This window comes from Thamnophis sirtalis, unplaced genomic scaffold (assembly GCF_051295495.1).
Source record: "Thamnophis sirtalis isolate CommonGarterSnake01/CBP01778 unplaced genomic scaffold, rThaSir2_p1.2 scaffold_6, whole genome shotgun sequence".
NCBI classification, from domain to species: Eukaryota; Metazoa; Chordata; class Lepidosauria; order Squamata; family Natricidae; genus Thamnophis; species Thamnophis sirtalis.
Window position 1 is genome coordinate 21,231,565 of NW_028261386.1, and position 19,562 is coordinate 21,251,126.

Consider the following 19,562-nt stretch of genomic DNA (forward strand, 5'->3'; position numbering starts at 1 on the left):
AAACCGCGATGTCAAAAGCGCGCCCACAACAGCGTGCCGACAACAGCGTGCCGACAGAAGCGCGATTTAACTTAAGGTAAGGTTTAGGGTTAGGTTTAGGGTTAGGTTTAGGGGTAGGTTTAGGGGTAGGTTTAGGGTAGGTTTAGCGTTAGGTTTAGGGTTAGGTTTAGGGTTATTTTTAGGGTTATGTTACAGCGCGCTTCTGTCGGCGCGCTGTTGTCGACGCGCTATTGTCGCGCGGTTTTGACGATGCGGTTTTGTCACCGCGCTTTAGTCACACGCGCTTTAGTCTACCGTGGTTTTGTGGTGGAACCGGAAGGATCTATAAAGTCCTCTTTGCTCTTTGCTAAGCCTTAATCAATCCTAATAAGACTGACTCTTCATTCCAATGGTGTAAAGCAGTGTTTCTCAACCTTGGCGATTTTAAGTCCTGGGGACTTCAACTCCCAGAATTCCCCAGCCAGCTGTGCTGGCTGGGGGATTCTGGGAGTTGAAATCCCCAGGACTTAAAGTCGCCAAGGTTGAGAAACACTGGTATAAAGCGTTTGGCCAGCATTCTCACTTTGGTAAATGTTTCAGTATTTGCCTGGTCACCTCCACCTGCCTCTTCCTACTTGTCAGGATTACTTTTGAAAAAGCAAACATGCCTTCCTGATTCTCAGCAACACAATCTCTTTTGAACTATGTCAACTTAATTCATTAATGTGTGCCTTAGGGGAGAGGGTATCGCAGTGTTTATGCAGAGGGCTTGTCCTGCAGCAGTTACTGGTTCTGGAAATGCTGCAGACAGACAAATTCTCCTGTTGTTTGTTTCTCTACAAGATTTGGCTAATATCTATTAATTGAACGTTTCAATTAATCTTCTCCTTATCTCAAGTTTAACATCCTAAGAAAAGAGAAAAGCGCTTCTATCCAATTTCTCCAAACTGGCCACCCTTGTGAAATCCCAATTTCCCCATCCCAGAGTTTCTCAACCTTGGGTGTACTTCAACTCCCAGAATTCCCCAGCCAGCCAGTTGAAGCCCACACACGTTTGGAGCTGCTGAAGTTGAGAAACTGTGCCCTATCCCATTCAATGAGGAAATCACCCCTTGTGCAGGAAATTTTCAATCCCCTCGTCCCCTTTGCTCAACTGAAAGAGGCTGCAACTTTGCCTGCCGGAGACTAAACTTCCTCCAGATCACTCAGAGCAGTTCCCAAAAATCAAAACTCCTGACTTGATGGTTATCAACCTGATACAGGTAGTCCTCAACTTAGGTAAAGGTAAATGTTCCCCTCATATATGTGCTAGTCGTTCCCGACTCTAGGGGCTGTGCTCATCTCCATTTCAAAGCCAAAGAGCCAGCACTGTCCGAAGACATCTCCGTGGTCATGTGGCCAGTATGATTAAACACCAAAGGCACACAGAACGCTATTACCTTCCCACCAAAGGTGGTTCCTATTTTTCTACTTGCATTTTTACATGCTTTTGAATTGCTAGGTTAGCAAAAGCTGGGACAAGTAAAGGGAGCTCACTCCATTACGTGGCACTAGGGATTCGAACCGCCGAACTGCCGACCTTTCTGATTGACAAGCTCAGCATCTTAGCCACTGAGCCACCGCGTTCCCACATGTCCTCAATTGAGCCCCACATTTCGGTTGCTAAGAGAGACAGTTGTTAAGTGTGTTTGCCCCATTTCACAACCTTTTTTGCTTTAATTGTTATGTTAGTAACACGGTTGTTAAATGAATCTGGCTTCCCCATTGACTTTGCTTGACAGAAGGTCACTAAAGGTGATCACATGACCCTGGGACCATCATAAATGTGAGTTAATTGCCGTCATAAATATGAGTTCATTGTCGAGCATCTGAATTTTGATCACATGACCACAGGGATGCTGCAAAGGTGGGAAATGTCAAAACTGGTCATAAATCACTTTTTCTGTTGTAACTTCAAATGACCACTAAATGGGACTGTTGTAAGTCTGTAAGTCTTTTTTTGACTTTTCAAACATTGCAAACTGGGGCAAAAATGACAGAAAGCTGAGACAGATTCTGAAAAGCTTTATGTTATTACTGTCATTAGACGTGAGCCAACGGAGACCAAAATCCACCAACTTCCTGCTGGATCACTCAGACTGAAAGATCTGCTATCAAATCTGTCCAGTGGTCAACGAGATGACTCAGAAAGTTCACACTTGGGGTATGAGGAGGGTGTATTCCCCAGGGATTGGCACTCAGCTTCAGGCACTATCTGACTACATACTATCTGTGAACAGACTCAATGCATACTGCAACGCTAACTTTGCCTTCAGATTTTACTATTATATATCTGTGGCTCAGTGGCTAGGATGCTGAGCTTGTCAATCAGAAAGATTGGCAGTTCGGCGGTTCTAATCCCTAGCGCTACATAAGGAAGTGAGCTCCCATTACTCGTCCCAGCTCCTGCCAACCTAGCAGTTCAAAAGCACATAAAAATGCAAGTAGAAAAATAGGGACCACCTTTGGTGGGAAGGTAACTGTTCTGTGGGCCTTCGGCATTTAGTCATGCCGGCCACAAGACCATCGGGATGCCTTCAGACAGAACTGCCTCTTCAGCTTTAAAACATTGATGAGCACCGCCCCCTAGAGTCGGAAATGACTAGCACATATGTTCGAGGGGAACTTTTACCTTTACCTATCTGCTTCTTACCATTGCAATTGGTCAGTTGCCTTTTTGTCAACACCTTCTCTACAAAGTGGAAAACTATCTCCCCCTTTTCACCACCAAAATAGGCAATTGAAAGTAGACTGGATTTGTCCATGGAGGCTCTATCTAGCTATCACAATTTTAAGAGGCCACTCCACAGAATAGGCAGTTTCCTCCAGTCCCAGCTGCCTTAACAATTTTACACTTTCTTTTCTTTTTCTCCAGGAGGGGAAGAAAGTGCATGCACTATTTTTCCAGCAAACCATCAGCAAAACGGTTAGAGAGAGGTTTGCTTTCTTCTGTTTCTTCCGGGGAGATTGTGGGGCTCCCTCTCTCGCTCGCTTCCAAGCTGTCATCCCATCAGGCAAATATTTGCCTAATATATCCTTAAAAACCGCAGTGTTGGAGCACCCACAACCTCTGAAGACAAGTTATTGCACTGATTAATTGTTTTGTCAGGAAATTTCTCCTTAGTTCTAGGTGATTCTGTCTTTGATTAGTTGCGAGTAATCAAAAATGTTGAGACTCTAGAAAAAGTGCAGAGAAGAGCAACCAGGATGATTAGGGAACTGGAGACTAAAATATATGAAGAACGGTTACAGGAACTGGGCATGGCTAGTCTGGTGAAGGGAAGGACCAGGAGAGAAATGATAGCAGTGTTCCAATATTTGAGGGGCTGCCACTGAGAAGAGGGGGTCAAGCTATTTTCCAAAGCACCTGAAGGCTTAAAACAGTAACAGAGTTGGATGGGACCTTGGAGGTCATCTAGTCCAACTCCTTGCTCACGCAGGAGACCTGTACTAGGGATCTGAACCGCCAACCAATAAGCTCAGCATCTTAACCACTGAGCCACCTAGTCAGGCTAGTCACCTAGACAAGGAATGATGGATGGAAACTGACCAAGGAGAGATTCAACCTAGAAACAAGGAGGAACTTTCTGACCGTGAGAACAGTAAAGCAGTGAAACAGAAGTTGCCTTCGGAGGTTGTGGGAGCTTCATCACTTAGAGGAGATTGGACTGCCATTTGTCAGAAATGGTGTAGGGTCTCCTGCTTGAGGCGGGCTGGACTAGATGATCTGTCAGGTCCTTTCCAACTCCGTTAATCTGTTCAATCTCAGCTCCGCCAAGAAGCCAACGGCCATTCGGTTTAAGGGGAGATCCCTTCTCCCGCGGGCGGGCGGGCGGCATCCGATCCCGCTGCTAAGCCTGGGATCGTCGGAAGAGTCGAAGGACCGTCCGAAAGAGACCCGCGCCAGCAGCCTGGGGTTTTTTCACGGGTGCAGAGCGCGCCGCGCTCTCGCGTCTCCGCACCGGCACCACCGAACGCCGATCCTCCCTCCCTCCCTCCGGCAACCAACCGACCGCGCCGAGGACCTACCTGGGTGCCGATCAGAAGCGGCAGCGGCAGCAGAACGAGCGGCGTGCCGAAGAGCGTGACGAAGGCCTTGAAGCGCAGCAAGGAGCGCAGGAAGGGCGGCAGCGGAGGAGCCATAACCGGGAGAAGCGGAGAGCGGTTTAGACGGGACGGGCGAGAGAGCGTCCCGGCTGAGGAGCGGGCCTTTTAAACGGCGCTCCTCCCGGGCGCCGGCCTCGGTCCCTCCCTCAGCCCGGCCCCCGGTGACTCTCGCTCGGGAGGCTGCGCTTGCCACCTCCGCGGGATGTCCCTGCCGGGGACCCTCCCCATCTCCTCTGGGCAGGCCGCCCTCGGAGCGCCTAAAGGGCTCCCCTTCCAAGCACAGCCCCCACCCCCACCCCCACCCGGCACCTCTAACATCCTTCCTCCTTACCGCTTTTTCTGAATGTTTCCATTGCAACGGCTGGGAAGCGCCATAAGCTCCTCGCCGGTCCCGGAGAGCTGGAATTTCCTCAGCCAGGGCTGCCTGTCGCCGCTACAAACGGCCTTCGAAGGCTGTCGAACAGCTGGAGAAGGTCGAGCGAGCCGCACTGGCTACTCCGGGGTGGGGGATGGGGCAGGTGCCACCACGAGCCGCAACTACAGCATCGGCTCTGTGAGTGCGGAAGGAGTCCCTCTCCCCAGCTAGTCACCGAAGGGTTCCCAAAGGAGCCAACGGTGGCTGGTGTCTCTCAGTCTTGTACAGGTGGTCCACAGACTTACAACAATCGCGTAGAGTAGAGTAGAGCAGTGTTTTTCAACCTTGGCAACTTGAAGATGTCTGGACTTCAACTCCCAGAATTCCCCAGCCAGCATTCGTTGGTATACACTGGAGTAGAGTATAGTAGAGTGGAGTGGAGTGGAGTGGAGTGGAGTGGAGTGGAGTGGAGTGGAGTGGAGTGGAGTGGAGTGGAGTGGAGTAGAGTAGAGTAGAGAAGAGAAGAGAAGAGAAGAGAAGAGAAGAGAAGAGAAGAGAAGAGAAGAGAAGAGAAGAGAAGAGATAGCAGAGCTGGAAGGGACTTTGGAGGTCTTCTACTCCAACCCCCTGCTTAGGCAGGAAACCCTATACCATTTCAGACAGATGGCTATCCAACATCATCTTAAAGACTTCCAGTGTTGGGGCATTCACAACTTCTGGAGGCAAGTTTTTCCACTGATTCCATTGAGTTCTAACTGTCGGGAAATTTCTCCTGCTTCTCTCCTTGATTAGTTTCCACCCATTGTTTCTTGTTCTACACTCAGGTTCTTCGGAGAATAGTTTGACTCCCTCTTCTTTGTGGCAACCCCTGAGATATTGGAAGACTGCTATCATGTCTCCCCTAGTCCTTCTTTTCATTAAACTAGACATACCCAGTTCCTGCAACCGTTCTTCATATGTTTTAGTCTCCAGTCCCCTAATGAGGGGGCTCAACCAATCTCATTGTACATATGTTGTGCACTGACAATAAACAATTATTATTATTAATCATCTTTGTTGCTCTTCTCTGCGCTCTTTCTAGAGTCTCAACATCTTTTTTACATTTAGTTCATTTAGTGACTGTTCGACACTGAAAAAAGGTAACATGACCATTTTTTCACTCTTACAACTGTTTCAACATCCCCAGGATCACATGATTTTAAGTTGGGATGCTTGACAAACTGACTCACAATTATGATGGTTGCAGTGTCCCAGAATCATGTTTGCGACCATCTGACAATGGGGAAACCAGATTTACCGTGCTACTAATTCAAGAACGGCAGTGGTTCACTTAACAAATGTGGCGAGAAAAGGTGTAAAATGGGACAAAACTCAGTTATCACATTTCTCACCTAGCAACATAAATGTTGGGCTCAATTGTGGTCATAAGCTGAGGACTACCTGTATTCATCCCTCCCACTCAGAAATTTTCAGCAAAAAAATGGGGCATGTGTCTGCCCACTCTCCCCACTTTTTGAACTGGCCCATGTGGTGTACAGCTTTTACCTGGGGTATATGCTTTCCTGCTTCCTGTCCCCCCCCCCCTCTCTCTTCTTAGGTTTCTCTCCTGTGTTCCCTCTACCACCTTTCTCTCCCTCTTTGGTAGAACTTGAATGCAAGGCCAAACTAAATTTTTTTCCCCAAAAGGTTTTTATTTGTATGTCAACCAAAATCCCTCTATGAGGGAGATGGGTAGTTTCTAAATTTGCTGAATAGATAATTTTAAAAAATGTAAAGATGGAAAGAAATCATGAATTGAGATTTTGCATGGCCATTGCCTCTACTATAAAGCCATATACGTGGGCTTCTGTCTCTGGAGCCGATGAAATTGATGAAGGCTACTTTCTGTACCAGTTGGGAGCCTCCAGAATCCACGGTTCCACCACAAATGCGCTTACGACAAAAGCGCGTGTGACTAAAGCGCGGTGACAAAACCGCACCGTCAAAACCGTGCGACAACAGCGCGCCGACAACAGCGTGCCGACAGAAGCACGCTGTAACATAACCCTAAAAATAACTCTAAACCTAACCCTAACCCTAACCCTAACCCTACCCTAAACCTAACCCTAAACCTAACCCTAAACCTTACCTTAAGTTAAATCGCGCTTCTGTCGGCGCGCTGTTGTCGGCGTGCTTTTGACATCGCGGTTTTAGCGCCGCGGTGTTGTCGGCGCGCTTTTGACGTTTGCGGTTATGTCATGCCACAGAATCCACATGCTTGGAGTTGACTCATTGTAATCATTCTTCTTTTTTTTTAAGTACCAAATATAGCTGTTTCAATGCATATAGAGAGATCCGTTCTGATACTTCTTATATTTTTTTCTGTTGCTGCACAACAGTAAGAAGAGGTGTCTTTTAATTAGTCCAAAACAATGATTACTTGATTGATTGATTTGTTGCATTTACTCACCACCTTTCTTCTAGGAGTTCAAAGTGGTACACACAACATAGTTTTTGCCATTTTTCCTGCAAAAAACAATCTTGTAGGTTGGGCTGAAATAACATGAATGGCTCCTTTTGTCAGGGGTCATTTCCAGGTTTAATGCAAAAGGTGATGACAGCAAAGTGAATAACAGAACAGAATAACGGAGTTGGAAGGGACCTTGGAGGTCTTCTAGTCCAACCCTCTGCTCAGGTAGGAAACCCTGCACCATTTCAAACAAATAGTTGTCCAATCTCTTCTTTAAAATTTCTAGTGTTGGAACATTCACAACTTCTGGAGGCAAGTTGTTCCACTGGTTAATTAATAGAGCCAAGGTGGCGCAGTGGTTAAATGCAGCACTGCAGGCTACTGCTAGATCAGCAGTTCAGCGGTTCAAATCTCACCGGCTCAGGGTTGACTCAGCCTTCCATCCTTCCGAGGTGGGTGAAATGAGGACCCAGACTGTGGGGGCGATATGCTGACTCTCTGTAAACCGCTTAGAGAGGGCTGAAAGCCCTATGAAGCGGTATATAAGTCTACTGCTATATTGCTATTAATTGTTCTGTCAGGAAATTTCTATGCTGCTTCTCTCCTTGATTAGTTTCCATCCATTGCTTCTCGTCCTGCCTTCAGGTGCTTTGGAGAATAGCTTGACTCCCTCTTCTTTGTGGCAGCCCCCTAGATATTTGAACATTGCTAAGTGTTGTCATGTTCCCTCATATTTTTCCCTTAGTCAATTCTTCATTTCTTCTGTGCAGATATCTGCTATGACTTTTTTGGGGTCCCTGGCTTGGCTACAACCATTTGTCTGAAGCATTTGGACAACCATTAAACATGGAAGCAAAGGACTACAGGAAACATGATGGCTTTACTGCGACCTGGTCATAAAGATGTTTGACGCTTAGAGAGGATGGCCTATTCTGCACCATAAGAGCTATTGAAGACATTGGAAAGGATTGGGATCTAACTATACTATTTCCTGCAGCTTTTGTTGATGGGATTGGAGGGGAAAATCCTAGGTTCTTTCAAAATCACTTGACCATATTTTATAAGCTGACTGGTAAGCAATCATAGCCAAACACTTTTTTTATTTAGCTGTTTTATTATAGCTTTCAAATATCTGAAAAAAGGTGGCATGTAGGTGCAAATGATAACAATAGGTTGATGGGGAACGGAAAAAAAATATTATAGTAGTAATGGTATTGTGCTTATATTTAATCTATTGCTTGTATGATTGCTGATGTGCATTAAGATTTACACCATATTCCAAATGCTTATTGTTCTTTTAACAACCATATACCACATGCAATAGTACATCTTGCATATTTATATGATAAACTATTTGTCAATTTGAGGAAAAACAAAATAGGGAAAACAAGATTTGGCTAACTTCCTTTTCCCTTGCTTAGAGTTTCTTCTTCCTTTTCTGCCTACCCTGAAAAAGAATTGAGTGGTGGGTATGTCGGTTCAGAAACCAAGTGAACAAAGACTAATAATGTTTTCAGCATTTCGTTGCAATACACCTTTCAAACCTTCAATATTCTTTATAGAATAGGAGGAAGAAAATAATAGATGTGTTATAAGAACGGGGAATCCCCTCGGAGCCCCAGGAAATGGGGGAGGGATTAATGATCTGGTTTGATGTAAGGCAGCTTTAGATATATATATTTTTTGGCAGGGATCACAGGTAATTAGGAAAACACCTGCGTAGCAGTCAGAAAACCCTGGTGCAATCAATCCCAGCTGAAGAAAAGAAACTGGCGCTACGCAACATTGGAAATACTGAATTATATGCCAGAAGAATCTGATTACTTGCAAGCCAACATCCGGGTTTCCACAGCTCAGTGAAGCATTTGGGAAGATGAGATACACGAACCCTTCTGAATCATACACGAAGGTTCCCATCTACCAGGACGAGTTACATCAGAAATGTATTTCCCTCACACACGCTACTCAGGGACTGTCGAGCTAGAGAGCTCAGAAGTCTGGCTGTCCTTGCTCGAAGGCCAAGAGGTGACAGGGTGATCGGTAACTCTGGGTGACTCTCTGAGGGCACAGGCCCTCTCCCTAGGAAACCCATTTGTGTACATCGATGCCCTCAATGTGGGAGTTATCAAAGATACGGGTTATCAACAAGTTACCAGAAAAACTGGCTTCTCCGCATAGCTGGGGGAGGCTGGTGAGTAAGTTGTGTTAAGTAGCGTCCTTAATCCACTTCTGATCGCTGCTGGGAAGTTGCCTAGGCTGTGGCTTAGATTTCACCTGAACCTGAACTCCAGCCTCCCCACAGCCAGGAGGTCAGGCCTGGTTTGAAAAAAAATTTTTTTCAAATAAGGCAGAGTCTTATTTTCTTTTGACCCAAAATAAGCACTTGGCCTTATTTTCGGAGAGGTCTTATTATTTTTGAGGTGCAGGAGGTGGAGAGCATAGTCACCTCATGGCTGCTGCTGTGTTGCAATTTTTTTCGGAGAGGGCTTATTTTTGAGGGAGGGCTTATTTTAGTGCATGTGCTCAAAAGCCCAATTGGGCTTATTATCCAGGGAGGTCTTATTTTCAGGAAAACTGTGTGTGTGTGTGTGTGTGTGTGTGTGTGTGTGTGTGTGTGTGTGTGTAGATAGAGAGAGAGAGAAGGGGGGTGTTATTTATTTATTTATTTATTTGATTCTTACAGCTGCCTATCTCTGTCAATGACTCTAAATGGCTTATGATTCAAAAAGCGTGCTGCAATAAAAGCAATAAAAACATTTTAAAACAATAAAATGATTTATCTCTTTCATAAAAGCCTTTCTCAAATTAGGGCTCTTCAAAAGTATTGTGACTGTGTTCAGAGGGCGGCTGGGTCTGTGCAATGAACGCCCCATCTCTTTTTTGTTACGCATTGTGACTTGTATTAAAAAAAGGGAGTGGAGCTTCAGTTGCCCAATTGCCCTATTAGAATTTCTTTTTCTTCCATGGACAAAGACATCGTGGTGCCCCATGGCCTAAGACTGGCTCTGCAATGCTCCTCATTCTAGAATCAAACTACTGACAGAAACACTTGAAAGAAGATTAGTCATCATAATCTCTGAAACATTTCGGCTCCTTTTGTTGTGCAAATCCAGAAAATCCACTCTGAAGCTGATGCACCATACCTTGTACCCACACTAAATAGGCTAGTGTTGTGGCCCACCAGTGGTTAGCAGAACTGGTGGCAGACTCAGACAGTGAGGAGGTTGGGGAGGAACATGGGCCAGTTCTGGAGTCTGGGGAAGGCTCTGATGAGTGCTTTGTGTTGGAGGCAGAGAGGGGGCCAGGGCCGTCCAACAGTTATCAGCTGCCCTCAAGAATCGGATATCAGTGGGGCAGAAGAACAACTGGAGCCTGCTCCCGATGTGCACGTGCACAGAGTTGCCAGGACAAGGGCCAACTCGAAAGTAAAGGCACAGGTGGACGGTGAATGGCCCCTCCCATAGGGAATAAAGAGGAGCGAAAGGGGAGTGGAGTTTGCAGGAGACAATTAATTCAATTCATTAGGGTGAAGATCAGTGGTGGGTTTTGGCCAGTACACCATGGTACGGGCATACCGGTGGCAGCTGGGAGCAGTGGCCACTGTACCGGAACGGTGCTTTGGAGGGCCCACCCTCCCGCCCTTGTTCCTTACCTGTATGTAAGCCAACCGAGCCATTTGCACACACGCATGCAGTGTACGGCGCCTGCGCGACCTCTGCCAAGCAGTTGGAGCACCGCAGGGCAGTGGGTGCGCACACATGCACAGTGTGTGTGCCCGTGGTGGATGCCCAGCCCCCTTGCAGCATACCAGTTGCGACGGGATCCAGAACCCACCACTGGCGAAGATCTGTTCCTGACTTCTTGCCAAGTAATTGCTGCTATAGCATGGCATTTGGAAGATATCGGCCTGGCAACTCTCCAAGCCTGATAAAGCTCTGTAGTTGTGAAATCTCATGAAAGACTGTTTGCCGGGACTTTGCTGGAGAGGAATTCCCTTTACCCTAAATAAAAGAGGTTTTATCAGGATGAGGAGTCTGCTTCATGCTCTTGGGAAGCCTAGATCAGAACAGCTAGGTTCATGTAACGCACTGAGCTACCAAAAAGCAAACCAATGTTAATTAAATTTAGCATATCAGAAAGCAGCTACTCGGTCTCCGCTGGCTTGGTTAAGGGTATTATACTTACAATGAATCTCTACTTCTTTAAGCTATTCATGATCGCCCTTTTTCTTCACATTTATAATATTTATTCAATCAGTCAGTTTCTATAGCCTCCCATCTCAATCCAATTGGGTGAAGAACAATTTCACAGTACTGTATCATAGTATTCTGAGCCACGGTGGCGCAGTGGTTAGAGTGCAGTACTGCAGGCTGCTTCTGCTGACTGCCGGCTGACTGCAATTTGGCAGTTCGAATCTCACCAGGCTCAAGATTGACTCAACCTTCCATCCTTCCGAGGTCGGTAAAATGTGGGCCGAGATTGGAGGTTGGAGCAATAGGCTGACTTTGTAAACCACTTAGAGAGGGCTGTAAAGCACTGTAAAACAGTATATAAATCTAAGTACTGTTGCTATCACAGTAACTGTACTACTGCAAACTTTGAGAAATAGTGCAAAGCACAGCCTAAAATGTATTTATTAAAATAAATAGTATAATAAACGTATGTTTCCTGCCCAGCTATAATCATAATTAAATCACTACTTTCCTTCATGGTGAGGAAGTCACTTTGTTAGTCAGGGTAACCTTGACCTTCAGAAGCCTGTAGTTCTCAAGAAGTACTCATGGTGCTGCATATTTTTCGGTAAACTCTCTCAGCTCTATGCAGTAAGTGCACTTCTGCTGAAATACACCTGTGTATTTGCATGTATGTCTGTGGGTGTTTGCACATTACTACTATTTCTCTTAAATCTCCTCTCACAAATGTATTCCCTTCCCTTGGTTTTGTGATTGGTCTTTCAAACCACCGTTCCAACTGTGGTCTGCAAAGCTTCTCAGCCTGTGACCTGTCAAAACCGCGGTCGACAAAACCGCGCTCGACGAAAGCGCGTACCTGACGTCATCAGCAGCGCGACAAAAAAATTAAAAATTAAATTAAATTAAAATTAAAATTAAATTAAAGCAAGCCGATTCACATAAAGGTAAGGGTTAGTGTTAGTGTTAGGGTTACGTTAAGCGTTAGGGTTAGGTTTAGCCTTAGGTTAAGGGTTACCGTTAGGTTTAGCGTTAGGTTAAGGGTTAGGTTTAGGGTTAGGTTAAGGGTTAGGTTTGGGGGGGTTAGGGTAAGGTTTTCGCTTTAATTTTAAATTTACCGCTCACAGCGCGATGTTTTCGTCGCGCTGTGATGATGTCACGTACGCGCTTTTGTCTACCACGGTTTTGTGGTGGAACCTCTCAGCCATCTCAGGACTTTCAATTTTGGGATGCTGGCCGCATATACTCAAATAATCAGTCAATCAAATACAGGTAGTCCTCGATTTACAATCACAACAGAGCCCAGTGGCTAAGTGAGAAATTTGTTAAATGAGTTTTGCCCCATTTTATGACTTTCACTGCAGTTGTTAAATTAGTTACACGGTTGTTAAGCAAATCTGGCTTTCCCATTGACCTTATTTGTCGGAAGATCACAAAAGGTGATCACATGACCCCAGGACACTGCAACCATCATAAATGTGAACCAGTTGTTAAGCATCCGAATGTAAATCACATGGCCATGGGGATGCTGCCATGATCAGAAGTGAAAAATGGCCGTGAGTCACTTTTTTCAGTATCGTAATTTTGAATGGTCATTAAATGAACTTTTGTTAAGTCAAGGACTACCTCTACTGGAAGGGGTGAAAAGCACCCTTCCCTTTGATCCATTCATTCTCAAAAGTTAGGGTTGGGAAAAGTGGAAGTTCAGGTGGTCCTCAGCTTACAACCATAAGTCTAATGACTCTGAAGTTACAATGACACTAAGAAAATGACTTAGAAACTGGTCCTTGTGCTTCTGACCATTGTAGCATCCCCAAAGTCAGTTGATCAAAATTCAGAGGCTTTGCAATTGGCATGTATTGAGAACAGTTAGGATCTTGGGATTAGGTGATCACCATTTGCAACCTTCCCAGCTGGCTTCCGACAAGCAAAGTCAAAGAGGGAAGCTACATTCACTTAACACCAGGGGTGGGTTCTTGCCAGTTCTAACCTCTTCTATAGAAGAGGTTCCACAAATCTACCGTGCCATTTAGAACCAGTTCCAGCTCCCTCCCCCCGCCCGCTGCTCACTGATTGGCTGGCTCACCAATCGCCCCGCCCACCTCTAAGAGTCCTATCTAAACCTTAAAGTCTTAAAGCTGTCAAGTTTGAACATCCCTCGAGTTTTTTTTCTAAAGGGCTAGGGGTGCAAGGGTCTTGTAACTTGACAGCTTTAAGACTTGCACACTTCAATGCCAGAGTTCCTGAGCCAACATGACTGGTGGAGGAATTCTGGGAGTTGAAGTCCACAAGTCTTAAAGCTGTCAAGTTTGAACACCCCCAGGGCATTTTTTTCTAAAGAGTTAGGGATGCAAGGGTCTTGTAACTTGACAGCTTTAAGACTTGCACACTTCAATGCCAGAGTTCCTGAGCCAACATTTTGGTTGCTAAGCAAGAGCGTTGTTAAGTGAGCTTCACCACATTTTACAAGTTGGCCATGCCCACTCAGTCACATGACTGCTAAGCCATTCCCACTCGATCACATGGCTGGCAAGCCACTCCCACCCAGTCACATGGCCGACAATTACAAAGCAGGCCACACCTACAGAAGAGGTTCTAAAAAATTTTGAAACCCACCACTGCTTAACATCCATGTGATTCACTTAACAACTGCACAGATTCACTTAACAATGGTGGCAAATAAGGTCGTATAATGGAGTGCAATTTACTTAGTGGAAAAATCTGCTTCAATTGTGGTCATGAGTTGAGAACTACATGTATGGTAAAGAGGAGAACAACTAGCAAAAGGTGAGTGATCAGTTACAGAAGCAATGAGATAGGGAAACTGGCAAGGCAAATCATGGTCAAATGATATCTCGCTTAACAACCACAGTTATTCACTTAATGACCCCAGAAAAAAAGGTCACGATCACATGACACTTCACTTAATGACTGCACCTCTTAGCAATTAATTTTCCAATCCCAATTTTGGTCCTAAACCAAGGACTACCTATAATAAAGTTTCTTCTGAATGAATTGCGACAGGGTCAGACAATTCTTTTAAAGTGCTTATTTCCAAAGTGTCCCTTTTTAAAATATAAATGTTGAATTGCAATCTCAGATATAAATGAGTCACGGTGGTAAATTTTGGCTCCCTGTGTTGAATCTGATATCATGGCAGAGGAAACAAGAACTATACCACTCAAAACAAATGGCCCCTTTGAGGCCTCCTTCAGCTTATGGTGCTCCACACGGTTCCACCACAAACCGCGGACGACAAAATCGCGCTCGACGAAAGCGCGTACGTGACGTCATCACAGCGCGACGAAAACATCGCGCTGTGATCGATAAATGTAAAAATAAAGCGAAAACCTTACCCTAACCCCCCCAAACCTAACCCTAAACCTAACCCTAAACCTAAACCTAACCCTTAACCTAACCCTAAATCTAACCCTAAACCTAACCCTAAACCTAACCCTTAACCTAACGCTAAACCTAACGCTAACCCTTAACCTAACGCTAAACGTAACCCTAACGCTCTAAACCTAACCCTAACCCTAACCCTTAACCTAACCCTAACCCTAACCCTAACCCTAAACCTAACCCTTACCTTTATGTGAATCGGCTTGCTTTAATTTTATTTTTATTTCAATTTTTAATTTTTTCCGTCGCGCTGTGATGACGTCAAATGCGCGCTTTCGTCGAGCGCGCTTTTGTGGACCGCGGTTTTGACGGGTCACGGCTCCGCACACCTAGTTTGTATTTTTCCATTACGCACCCTAGAGCTCACACAAGCCTTTGTATGAAGGAGAGATGGTGACAGAGTGAGTGATATGTTCTTCCACAGTGTCCCTGTTTACTTAGCCATTGTGTACCTTCAAGAGTCTCCTGTGACAGCCTCCAAGGCAACAGTTCTCAGGTTCTGCTAGGACTTGCATGCCATCAATCCAAAGCTCTCTGTGACCTTCAGATCAAAAATGATGGTTCAGTCATGAATGCTAGCTGCACGTGTGATCAAAGCGCAGGCGTGGAAGGCCGAGCACATGCATGGATGAGGCTCTTTTGAGCACAGCGAGCGCACGCACGCATGCACTCACATTTGCGAACCAGTAGGTGAAGGAAGTGAATACCACCCCTGAGTGGTATCCATCTTTGCAGTTTGGCTTAATTGAAATTTCATCCAGGAAAGGAAGCCAAGCCTTCTTTACGAAGACAAAAATAATAATAATAATAATAATACAATTGTATCTGAAATACAATCAGACAATGGTATTATAACAGTCGTACTACTGTATTAACTTGGTGTCTACCAGCATTCATAGCACATCCACTGAATGAGGCCTACTACCCAGATATGACCCCTCACATCTCCTGCAAACATCAAGACCTCTTCTCATAGAAAGCATGTTGCAGTAATGCCTTTGGGAAGTGACCAGTGGTGGGTTTCAAAAATTTTTGGAACCTCTTCTGTAGGTGTGGCCTGCTTTCCGGGTCCACTGATGGAACCTCTTCTAACCGGTTCAGTAGATTTGATGAACCGGTTCTACCGAATTGGTGTTACTGGTAGGAACCCACCTCTGGAAGTGACCAAGGCACGAGTGACCATGAGCAGAACCTCCCAGTCCCAGAATGGGACCACTTAGCACACAACACGAAGTTGTGCAAAGGCCCTCCTGACCACAACTACCATATTTTTCGGATTATAAGACGCACCAGTATATAAAACACACCAAGATTTCGAAGAGGTAAGTAAGAAAAAAAGTTTTTGTCCTCCCCAGTCCCCAGGAGCACTCTGCAGGCTTCAACGGGGCTGGGGGAAGACAAAAATGCCCCTATTTTTGCAAAAAAACCGGGTGGAAATGGGCCATTTTTTGCACACACAAAAAAGTGGGGGCATTTTCCCCTTCCCCCAGCCCCGCTAAAGACTGCACAGCGCTGCTGGGGGCTGGAGGAAGGGAAAAATGCCTCCACTCTGAGCTGAAGAAGCTTCTTAGATAAGAAGCAAAACATCTTCAAATAAAAACCAGAAAGTCCAGTTGCCTCTTGGAAAAAGCACCTTTGGGACAACCATGACCTGGATGACTGAGAATCTCCAGAGATAGTTGATTTGAAGCCTATTGTTCCCCATTCTAACCCCACAGCCTCCAGACACTGAGAAAAAACCTCCATAGCATCACTTGGGGGGGGGGGGAGTTAAAGGTTAGAGAGGTAACGGTGCACATCATTAGCATACTGACGCTATTGCACTCCACGCTGCAAGATGACCTCATCCAAAGGATGTGGATGTTAAGCAGGAGCAGACAGAGTAAAAACCTCTGTGGAACCCAACACAACAGAAACTGAACTCTTCCCTCCCCCTCCCCCCAATCAATACCAGTAGGAACCAGCCTGAAAGCAGGAGGAGAACCGGCACAGCCCAGTGTTACCAAATGCAAACTCCCAGCCTAGATCCAGGAGGACACCATAATTGACAGTATCAGAAGCTGCTACCAGAAGAGCAAGGACGGATATGCCACCCCCATCCCACTCCTGCCAGAAGACATTGACAAGAGTAATCAGTGCTGCTTTGATCCCATGCCCAGGCCTAAAACCTAACAGAAAGGGGTCCAGATACAGTAGCCTGTGTTTTCCATTCTCTGGAGTTGCTGGGTGACCACCTTCTCTACAACCTTCTCTAAAAAGGGAAGGTTAGCAATTGGATGAAATTTGTTCAGTACAGTTGAGTCTGCCATTGGCTTCTTTACCCACTTTAAAAGTTGACCGAGAGTTAGAGTGAGCAGCTGGAATGCAACACTAGAATAGCAATAGCACTTAGACTTATATACTGCTTTACAGTGCTTTATAGCCCTCTCTAAGTGGCCTATTGCCCCCAACAATCTAGGTCCTCATTTTACCCACCTCGGAAGGATGGAAGGCTGAGTCAACCTTGAGCCTGGTGAGATTGGAACCGCCGAATTGCTGGCAGCCGGCAGTCAGCAGAAGTAACCTGCAATACTGCACTCTAACCACTACACCACCGTAGCTCCTAAATAAATAAATAAAAATCAAGAATATGGTTCCCTGATATCGGTCTCCTCATCTCCCACCATACTTCCCTATCCATCACCACAGAGACATTGTGGCTTGCTCTAAGCCTCTAGAAATACTGTTCTCCCTCAACCCATAAAAACATACAGAATCAGAAACAATTACACCTAAGAACACATCCAGGCAAGTTCAAACAACATCCTGGCCCAAGTGCCGGAGGGGGTGGGATCAGGTGTTCAAGATCCCATCAAAGGCCATCAATGCCTCTGAATTAGACAGAAGATGAATCTAGGCATGAAATATTTTTTTATCAGATTTGCATGAAAACTTTCAACAGGGAGAGAGATGAAAACCTATTCAATGTTTCCATTATCAGCAATATCTCTTTGCTGAATGGCCACTCTTAATAATTATCTTTCATTGTTTAAAAGAGCAGGTAATTTTGTCAAGGTAATTTACATAACGTAATTGTCAGTAACTGTCCTTTGTGTTTAACGTCCCTGTTTATTTCCATATTGAGTCAGCATACGTTATTTTATACTGGTTTGTACAACATGCTGTGTACTGAATTGTCCCATTTTCTGGACCAGAATATAGAAGACATATAGAATAACAGAGTTGGAAGGAACCTTGGAGGTCTTCTAGTCCAACCCCCTGCCTAGGCAGGAAACACTACACCACTTTTAAGATGATGTTGGATAACCAGACAAATGGTTATCCAACATCTTCTTAAAGACTTCCAGTGTTGGGGCATTCACAACTTCTGGAGGCAAGTTGTTCCACTGATTAATTGTTCTAACTGTCAAGAAATTTCTCCTCAGTTCTAAATTGCTTCTTTCCTTGATTAGTTTCCACTCATTGCTTCTTGTTCTACCCTCAGGTGTTTTGGAGATAGTTTGACTCCCTCTTCTTTGTGGCAATCCCTGAGATATTGGAACACTGCTATCATGTCTCCCCTAGTCCTTCTTTCTATTAAACTTGACATACCCAGTTCCTGCAACTGTTCTTCATATGTTTTAGCCTCCAGTCCTCTAATCATCTTTGTTGCTCTTCTCTGCACTCTTTCCAGAGTCTCCACATCTTTTCTACATCGTGGTGACCAAAACTAGATGCAGTATTCCAAGTGTGGCCTTACCAAGGCATTATAAAGTGGTGTTAACACTTCACATGATCTTGATTCTATCCCTATATATCAGTGGTTCTCAACTTTCCCAATGCCGCGATCCTTTAATACAGTCCCACATGTTGGGATGACCCCCAATCATAAAATTGGTGTCTCAGTTCCTAAGACCATCAACAAATATGTGATTTCCGATGGTCTTAGGTGACCCCTGTTAAAGGGTCGTTCGACCCCCAAAGGGATCCCGACACACAGGTTGAGAACTACTGCTATATATCGAAATATAAGGTAGGAAACCACTAAGAATTCCACCACACACTAAGCTATACCTAACCACATTTTACATGTGCAATTGCAATTATTTGTTTTTAATCGATTTGTTTAAATTTATCCCCTGCTAACTAACTAACTCTATTGCTTGAGTTAGAAGAACATACCCAACCATAAACTAGTCAACTATATGGGTTCACATAGCATATCTTGGCCCAATCCAGTCACAATTGTAGCCAATTGAAAGCATCAATTGAGTCAGACTATGGATTTAGCTGGTCCCGGACTGCCAATGTCAGATTCCTCTTCGCTGTTTCAAACTTGGCTGAAGTTCTCCGAACACTTAGCGTAACACAGCTCTAAAAATGTTATTGTCCATTAAGAATGAAGCTATTGTTTAAACAGTTGACAGTCTTATGACAGTTACAGCTGTAGTATCATACCAGCTTAATTTTAAATTCAATACTTTGTCCTAAGTATTGGTTTTACATTTCCTCTGTTTTGTGCTAAATGTCTGTTATTTATATTCTTAGCATTCTTTTCCTGGGAAATTAGTTCCAATATATTTCCTACAGTCATCGCCGACTAGGAGGGGCTCCCTAGAGTTTTACAGTGCTGCTTTTTTTCCAGGTAACGCAAAGGGAGTGGACTTGTGGTCGTTTGCTTTCAAATCATGTGTTTTTCCACAGAGCTTCAACAGCCCCCAACTATAAACATATGTAAATGATGTATTTCATATATTAAGGAAGTGAGTTATGATTTGGTACAAGTCAAACAGGCTAATCTTTAAAGTTCAACAATACTTATTTTAGTCTTTGTGCAATTATTTATCTTGGCTGGGGTTGCTCGTAAACCAAGGGTGCACATTGGCTATGTTCCCACAACTGATTAAACTAAGCCAGTTAAAGACTGTACGTACATCCCTGCTTGGATAACATGAATATTTCATATTTCTCGCTCCCTCTCTCAGCCTAGGAGGTTGGATAAACCCAATCATATTGGCTAGTTTAAGTGGAATATATCACTGAACCAGGGGTGAAATTCAGC

The 19,562-nt window shown here is 44.8% G+C and overlaps 1 protein-coding gene across 1 annotated transcript in view; it reads right to left on the bottom strand.

Annotated features, from left to right (window-relative positions):
- SLC13A5 (solute carrier family 13 member 5) overlaps positions 1-4,200 on the bottom strand; it is a 30,449-nt gene extending 26,249 nt beyond the window's left edge. The window contains exon 1 of the mRNA XM_014067266.2: positions 4,048-4,200. Within this exon, the coding sequence (XP_013922741.2) occupies positions 4,048-4,161 (114 nt within the window). The 5' untranslated portion in view covers positions 4,162-4,200. The remainder of the gene's footprint in view (positions 1-4,047) is intronic.
- Between the last annotated feature and the right edge of the window lie 15,362 nt (positions 4,201-19,562).